At 33.4% G+C, this 9407-nt stretch overlaps 3 protein-coding genes across 6 annotated transcripts in view; 1 reads left to right on the top strand and 2 right to left on the bottom strand.

Annotated features, from left to right (window-relative positions):
- The window catches only part of LOC127874437 (uncharacterized), a 29258-nt gene extending 27918 nt beyond the window's left edge, over positions 1-1340 (bottom strand). For all 3 annotated transcript variants that reach the window (XM_052418762.1, XM_052418763.1, XM_052418764.1), the window contains exon 1: positions 1105-1340. In XM_052418762.1, coding sequence (XP_052274722.1) covers positions 1105-1282 — 178 coding nt within the window. In that variant the 5' untranslated portion in view covers positions 1283-1340. The remainder of the gene's footprint in view (positions 1-1104) is intronic.
- Positions 1-9407, bottom strand: part of LOC127874436 (uncharacterized) — a 227761-nt gene that overhangs the window by 55076 nt on the left and 163278 nt on the right. The gene's annotated exons all lie outside the window — the stretch shown is intronic.
- The window catches only part of LOC127874434 (uncharacterized), a 219040-nt gene that overhangs the window by 71473 nt on the left and 138160 nt on the right, over positions 1-9407 (top strand). The gene's annotated exons all lie outside the window — the stretch shown is intronic.

The following is a 9407-nucleotide window of genomic DNA, read 5'->3' as shown; positions in this document are numbered from 1 at the left end:
TTAATCACTTTTTATCTGTTCCTATCTGTTCAGTCTTCATCAGCTTTATTACGGTAGTCAATTTGTGTTACTCAACCAGCAAATTCGAAAGACAATTTAAAAAAATGAACATGCGTAGTAAACTTGGCATACTGTGTTAAAGACTATGTCGATTAAACGACTATTCAACCAGATAAACGGATTGTACGATATGTTGCCCGATCTATCTCAGCTATTTTTAAAAATTGAGATAAGACATTTTTCCAGTTAAAACCAGAAAAAACTGTGTTACAAATAAACAAATTGTTGTAATATGACTATTAGATTAAGTAGTAAATTAATTTTTAGCGAGTTGGTTAAGGCAAATGGCCTCTCGCCAATACAACAAAGCCATATACATATATATATATTCGAATAATTTTAATTGTGATCACCGCCTTTGAAGGGTAAATTCAAATCAGTGGGACATAAACAAGTCGACACGCTAAACCAAATAATGTAGCACTATCCTACACGTGTCAATAATCATTTACCTCATGGAATTGTTGTTAAAAAAAAACAAAAAACAATAGACTTAATTCAAATGTGATATAGTAAAATAAATTTCCTAAATGGTTTCGTGTGCAACAATGCAACATTATGACAACGTCTGACACAGGAATAAATCAAGTTATTACAAGTACAAATAAATTCCGACGTGTTTACAAGATGTAAGATTGTTGCGTAATATAGTGATAACCCTAGATCATTGTAATGCATCTCACAAAAACATTATGCGAAATGTAAACATCCCGTTTTCATAGATCGGCTGTATATGCACACACTTATATACTGAGAGCTTTAATTATATTTTTGATTAATCATACTTGCTAGCATATGTCAACAAATAGCATACTTGCTTGCTCTGAGCGTTTCGATACACCTATGCTATCGGTAAGCTTACACGCGTTTATGTTAGAGTATGTTATTTGTGAATTGTACGAGTGGAAAAGTTTATACAAAACTACTTGTAATAATTAAAACTTTGAATTGTTTAACATATTCGTGTCACAAAATACCATTTATTTGTGAAGTCTAACATGTCCGTTTAACCGGGGACTCTAATACAGTTCACAATATGCTTACCAGCAGCAACGGCTCCTTCCAATTCTTCGTCCAAATTATCACAGTTAGGGCAACATGTCCAACCGTCGAGAAGAATTTCATTGCATAGTGGGCATCGGGTTGCATTTATCTTCGTCTTACACACTGGGCAACGATTCCAGTTTTCCTGTACCGGTTTCAAGCACTTTGAGCAATTCATTTTACCACGCGTGTAGTCGCAACGTATTGAGCAAACCGCTCCAGGTTGAATGTACGGGAATTGCTCTGATAAATCTATATGAACACTGCAATCAGAAGATAACATTAAGCGTGCAATGTTTTTCCGTGAGTGTCAACTTTTGAGGGCTGGTATCAAAATTCTGATGGATCAATGGTAGTGATGTTAATTTTTCCTTATATATTATTTTATTAGTTTTCGAAAACAATCGGTGTGTAGTTGATTCGTTAAAAACTGTTCGAATTACATGGTTTACAGTAAAGATGGTGTAGGTTTACGGCTAATGAAGTTGCTCTCATTGTTTCTATTATAGCATATATAAATAAAATAATAATAATACTATGGGCTTCCCTCCTGTGAATTTGACCGATTGCTGGTAAGAAACACCTGACAGTCAACATTTTACAGTTATATCAATATTTGCCATGACCAGTGCGAAAAGTGGAAGCGCCATATTGATGACTACTATAACCAAAGCATGGGACTGCTTATTAAATAAAACATAGTTAAACATCAGGCCTTTAATCATTCATATCAAGAAGCATATGAACACATGAACGCCATACAAGCATTCATATATTTTAAGACAAGCATGTTTCTTTACAGTTCATTTATTATTTCAAACTACCTCAAACGGATAGTTTTATTTTAAATGCTTTTCAGATTATGAATCCTTTTTTCTATAATAATGTACTTGTAACCGGATGTAAGCATTTTCTTTATTTGAAACAATTTATTGTTTCCTTTTTTGGGCTTAAAATAGACATACACGGCTCACTTTTGTAATTGGACTGTTCACAACTTTATTATGGCTTCTTTCTGAATTGAGGGACGATTATCTGCATTGCTAAATGATTCCTTTCTTCTAAATTCGCATTAAATGACCTTTACATAATGCCAGCAGACACAAATGAATATATTCGAATGTTTGATAGGCTGATTCGATATAAATCTCATGAACTTGGCTACATCACTGTGTCTGTGCACTGCGTAAAGGATGTAGCACTGTTCAGTGTAGGGAATTCCGGTCTACACTCTGCATGTTTAAACGACATAAATTGTGGCCCTGTTACAATTACGCCTTAAAAAACATCTCGCAGAATATCAGGGTTTGTACTTAGTCACTAAATCGTCCGGGGAAGACATAATTGACTATCGATAAATACAGTTGTTCTTTCAAGATAAAAATAACACTACCGAAAAAGTAAAGGGTTACGATAATAAGAAAATCGTCTAATTATCTAAATACACATGTTTTCTGTACTCGGTAAGCACGTCTGGAAATCGTTCCTGAACGCCTGAATAGGCTACCCTTATTTACCAGTTTGATATTTTGAATCCAATTTTGTGTCTAAAAGGATTGTGCTAAAATGTGCCATTTACAATTCGCAATGAGATTTTTTTAAGACCCTCGTCATGCGAAAATGGGTCTTATGCCATATGCGCCCACCATATAGATAGCCCACTCAGCCTACGCATCTCTCAATCGGGCCAGGAGATACTAAATGAGACCATAACACCTTGAGTGATTTCATAGCGAACAGCATCGTCTCTGACCAGACTGCGTTAATGCACAGACCCATTTTCGCATGACGCGGCTATGAAAGTGTGATTTAAATGTGTCGAAAGAAAACTGCGTGTTAATCAAATATTAACATAAGGATATATTTCGATGGTGAAGAAATAAACTCACAATAAGCCACGGAGGACACAGATGATGTTCAGTCCCGTAGTATAATTTTATCTACTTGCACTAATGTGTGGTTTGACTATAATAAAACACATTTCATGCGGTGAATATGCAAATAATTAGTGAAAAAAACACAATAGTTAAATTTTTGTTTTCAATTATTTAAAAACGTAAATTTCAAACTTTATTACAAAGTAAGCATTTAAGCCGACTACCTTTTTAAAAAAAAATCATGTTGTATTAAGTTGTTTTTTATATTTGGTTTTAGAGATTATAAAGCATTTTTGTTGTTGTCTATAGTATACAAGTAGTTATTGGTGAACTAATGTTTAACGTCTTATAAATTAAGAACTGTGAAAATATACAAGCTTAATCGTATACTATTACGTTGTTATCACCAGTGTAATTGAGAATACATGAAATATCGCCGTTACCTGTTGAAAACAAAAGAACGTTTCCGAACCATATAAAATTTAACCCCGCTGTAGTAGCAAGCACTATCAACGAGGTTACGCAACAGAGTCGTGATAGTGTATTGGACTCTCGATATCACCCTATACTTGTTGATCAGAAGTAGTTTTATTTTCACGCATCTATTGAAAGCCTCAGATTATGAATGACCTGTGTTTGAGCAAACATACCACGTGATTGAGTCGCAGCAGATACTGGACTATTATAATCATTCATAATCATTCTCTTCCGCGACACCTATAATTAAAACATTGTTTATTGATTCGTTTCTAAGATTTATTCAATTTAATGCGATATTCACATAATGTTTCTATTTGTGAATGAATATATTTGAAAAACGCAAACCTCTGGCATAAATTATACAACTCTTTCTCGACGCGGCTGCGGCAGATGCGGCAGTTATAAGGTTTATCGTAGCTAAAAAAATGACTTGAAGAGCATAGATTTAACCTTAATTGGTCACAAGCGAAAAACTAAAAGCCTCATCTGTAGACTAGCACTACAACTGAGGAATGTCGCGGAGGCGACCGTCATTACTGCCCTGAAGATAGCCCCCAATCCCAGTTGTACTATTGATTTAGCTTTTCGTTTATGCAATTATCGCAACCAGATAATGCACGTCGTTCTATGCTATTTCGCAAGATCTCCACATCGGCTCACATTTATTCATTCCATTCCTATCTCAACAAACACCTGGCTAGTTCGGAAATAGATATTAAACACGCGCAATGGCTAAGGCCAACGCAACCGTCAACTTTTTTTGAGCGTGACATTTCCCGAAAAATGTGTGCAAGGTTACCTGCGTATTTGAATAAGTCCCAGTTTAGACTTACCGCGTGCCTGGGTGTCACATGTCTACGATGTTATGCATAATATGCCATCTCTATAAAATGATTATAAGGACAATACACTGATTTAAATGACAGTTTACCAGCAAAGCGAACACAAATAAATATAAACATATATTTCATTTGTTTCGTGTTCTTTTAGCTCAGATGTGTTTAGACCAGAAATATACGGCTTAGGGCGCTTCCATGATATAATTGAGGTAAAAAAAAGAACAGAGATCACTATAGACTGTTCAAATATTTATTCCTGATTGTTTTAAGTAAATCTTAAGTAAATGTTCACATTATTTTATTTAAATAACCCTTAAGTAGGGTGTTTGCTATATTGAACGAAATCAAGTTTAACAAATTCAATATTACGTGATGTATTTCAATTCTTTAATGTTAAAGTACCCGTCGATAATCAAACATTGAAGATTTTTGTGTAGTAGTCGGGCTCCTACGAGTAGCTATCTTCCGAGTCTCTATTGGAGATACCATATCTTGGCCTGGACTCTCCAGATAGACGCACCAAGGATCCCCGGGGAACCAAACGGCTCGATAACATACGCGTTGAATGATCTCTTCCTGATTAAATACTTAAGAGGGTAAACATTTATCAACTACCAAACTATTGCTTAAAACTGAAGAGTATAAAACGATGGGGAAAATAAACAATATGCGTGAGATAAATTATGTGAAATTGTATTTATACAAGGAGAGTTTGTGCAAATAAATTCAGAATCATTTGTTAATTAATCAATTCATTCCACATTTATCACTAGTGATATTGATTATGCCTTCATGCTTTTTTTGTAAAAAACGAAGTTGGTCTTCTAGTTTTGCTAAATATTTGAATTTGCACGCGCGAACAAAACACGATGTTTTAATAATAGTTCCATGCTTATTATTTTATGACTTTGATTTGACAAATTGAACTTTTAAAATTACTGCATTGTAGAGTTAAATTTTATATGAAGATTGAACGATTGCTGCTAAATAAAAATACTTAATCGTAATACTGACGTATATTCATAGTACACCGTTATACATTAATTAAGTTATTTCTGATATACCACTTGGCAGTTTGTCCAGGCACTTACACTGGAATTTGTCAGCTTCATGCTGTTATTTTAAAGGCATATAATTTCTTAAACTCTAGTAGCAATATAATAAAATGTTGATGTTAGAATATTGTTTGCAGGTTCTTGAAATAAAACTAGGAATAAACAATAGTAAGACAAACATAACATGTTTCTGTATTTAAAGATCCGTATCCCAAAACGTTAACATCAATACTATCTTGATATTGTCAAATTATAGATAAACTACAGAAAAAGGTCACAAAGGTGTATGTGTTACTATTTCCTTCTTTATAAACCCGTACCACCGGGTTAGAGTTCTACTGCACTCAGAACGCTGCATGATCGCTGTTATGACGCTATGGACGCAGAAACAAAGCTGTGCAATCGCAAAGGTCGCAGTAGTATTGTATTAGAAACGCCAAGATCGTAGTGTAGTCGCCCTGTCGTTGCCTATGATAAATTTGGTAGACCTGCAATATCATGTGCGGATCGAGAGATACCAAATCGCTTGTATAGCAAAGTACTTGTGAAGAACTCAATCCCTGACATCTGCGATTCCTATATCCATGCAATGGAATATTTTAATAAAAAAGTTTAATCTGTCGTCTGAGTTACTCCATCATATTTTATTCGATCTATTTGTCAAGGTAGATCGTGACCTGCTTTCAATATTTCCGTGATTTTTGCTTTCTAAATTTAATTAAAATCAAATGAAGTATTCACCTCACCGCTTACAGAGTACACAATAATAAAAATGTTAGAGGAAAAAAACATGTTTATACACGTATCACGAACTCTGTATTGTTGAAAAGCAGTCGAAATACAAACGGCAAGGCTAAAGTATAGTCGCAGAAATAAAACTCAATGAATGTAGCATGGACGCCCTGAATAAGTTTATTGTTATATGACATTTAAAAATGATTGCTTGCAAATAAAATGGAATTTAATACTTAAACATACTTATAATGTAGTAATGTAACGATGAACTAAAGTCTCTATGATTGTATAAATTTATGACAAACTCTAACTTCAAAATACAAATGTTAACTTTCTATGATAACATTGCTGTAATAACTATCGCATTTATAATTGCATATTGCATGTTCCTTCATTAATTAAATATAACATATTGATTACATTTACAAATCCCAACTCCAGAAACAGGTAGGATCAACAAAATAGTTACAGCCAGTATACTACAGATACAAAAACAGAACAAAACATACACCACGACAATAACAATAGAATAGATCAAGATAAGGTCACCACCTTGGAAAGGTCCATTCAAAGCATTTGGGGTTTTACTCTGTTTAAGGCTTTAAAATCTCACTTCTTATGCAGAAATAATAAAAATACATATATCTGTACACGTTCATCGCAGAAAAAAAGAGTCTTTAAGGCTAAAACATGATTTACTATGCACATCAGGATTTTATTTCACATTAATTCGTAAATGGGATTTGATGTTTTAAAACATGACAGTATGGACCAAATAAACGCATATATACATAAGTATTATGGTAGGGACACGTGATTCTCTTTCCGAATCTCTCTTTTTCATAAAGACGAACCTTGGGCGAGTTCTTTAATCGACTGTAACTCATAACGCGTGTTTTTCAAGTTTATTTTTCTGAGAGCTCGCAACAGAACCATTCCCCCCTTATGGACCAAAGATCATACCGTGACCCAATACATTAAAATAAAACAGAGTTTTTTTCAATAAATTGATGTTGATACATTTGTGTATTTTTTATATATATTTCATAAATTTCAAATAGTCAAATCCATTAAATGGCTTAAGGAATGTGTATTAATAAATTGTAAACATATGCAACACGCGTCTTCTTTATACTAATTCTACTCATTACCATTTATATTAGTCCATATTAAATGTAGATCAATTGTTTAATAGCTGTACTTTTATTATGGCTTTCCCACGGTCTTCTGTCTCAACCTGTAATTCTCAGTATTGTTGGACCACAGTCTTGCGACAAACGCTTCTTGTTGTCCGTGGATACATTCCTTAACAATTCAAACGTAGATGAGGATTGCGTATTATGTGTGATAAATTAAACTGATGAAACCATTTGAATACGTTCGACCTAGAGATATCGCAATATATCTATCAATGATGGATTCATTCTGTAAGGATTGTCCTGCGATGCAGAGTTGACATTTCTGCGATAATATAAGGATATTCCGGTGAATGATTATGGCATCCAGGCACACGAATATATATTGAATCAAGGCTATGCTATTTTTTCCGCCATCATCTTCCAAGTTCGTTTTGGCATTTGATTTAAAGAAACGAAATCGTTGTTTTCTCAAATATGTTTGCAATATATTAATTGTGAAGTCTAAAACCCTTTCGCTGCTTATAAGCGTTTTCTCCTGCTTATACTGTCGGATGATCTATTTGTTTAGCTGTATGTTATAGTTATATAACCACTTGCGTATGCAATAGTATGGCGCGTAAATATGTTAGTTTCAAACGCATCACCACAAGGATACTTGATGGTTTTATTGAGTATCGTTTGGTATACTTATCTAGAAATTGTATATTTACATTTTATATCCGATCAGTTCCCACACTTGCATTTTGTCTTTAATCTTCTAATGACTCGAATTAAAACGTAAATTACACATTTGACTATTTCTTGAGTCCTGAAGTAGATGTTAATCTACACGGTATTTTGATTTTAATACTGAACTAATATCAATCACTATTCAATAGTTGTGTGATGTTTCGATATTCTTTAGTTATAAGAGAACAGTAGATAATAAATCGTTTATGTTTGTTTTAAGTAACCGGGTTCTTTCTACAAGCAGCCATTATCGGACCGTTGGTATGTGTCTGGGCTCCGAAACTCCTGGCAGACCCACCGCGTACTCTTACGGACACTAAAAAGCTAGATAGCGCACGCGCTGATTGATCTCCACCGGTTGAAATACTTACGAGGGACAACATTTATGTGTGACTACATCAAGGGTCAGTTTACATGCGAAAATAATACACATTTTTAGTGAGGTTTACTTTGTGGGAACACGTATTTAATGTTAAAGAATCAAATTATAAATCGTTTTTATTTCTTCAATTTATTTTGCGATTTCGTTCACTATCAGTAGCACGTACATCTCATTTTATTTATTAATGTGAAGCGTGTGTATACAATTGTATTACTTTTTTTCAAAACGAATAAAACGTTGATGAAGTAAAACCCATAATATAATGTCATGAGAGATAGTAACATAAAATATACGAATTAAGAATTTTTTAATTGTAAATATTACTGGTGTACAGCAAAAAATTCTTTCATATACTCAGTAAATGTTCATTATGACAGTAAATTTTCATAATGACAGTACATGTTCATAATGATATTGTTGGTAATTCTCATTATATGGGCAGATTCCTTCAAAGGATACATGGGCTTAATTTTGATTCTTCAATACCAGTACTTGACGGTATCAGCGTTAACTTGATCATTATTATTATCATTGAAGTCAACAGTGAATTGCTTTAAGCATATACAGACCGTTAATTAATTGTAAATGGCATTCCTTGTCATATTCTTATGTTGGGTTAAGATAGCGAAGACAAAATTAAACATTGAAATCTTATATACTCACTTCAATTCGATGCATTTGTAATAATCGTATCATTAACGTTCATACTCATGTATATATATATATATATATATATATATATATATATATATATATATATATATATATATATATATATATATATATATATATATATATACATATATATATATATACATATACATATACATATATGCATATATATACATATATATAGGATACCGTGGTGCCCGTCCTACGTCCATCAGTCATCGTGTTATTGCTTTCGTCTTCTCAGCAACTTCTGCTCAGGAACCGCTGGGCAGATTTTAACGAAACTTTACAGCAATAATCCGTTGGTGATCATTCTTTAACTGTGTTCAAATTATATGTAGCTCACCAGAGCAAGATATTTATATTTTTTAATCTTCCTATCTGAAACCACCAGG

This window comes from Dreissena polymorpha, chromosome 3 (assembly GCF_020536995.1).
Source record: "Dreissena polymorpha isolate Duluth1 chromosome 3, UMN_Dpol_1.0, whole genome shotgun sequence".
Classification (NCBI taxonomy): domain Eukaryota; kingdom Metazoa; phylum Mollusca; class Bivalvia; order Myida; family Dreissenidae; genus Dreissena; species Dreissena polymorpha.
The sequence above is the reverse complement of the archived record's forward strand: the minus strand, read 5'-3'. Positions and strand labels throughout refer to the sequence as shown.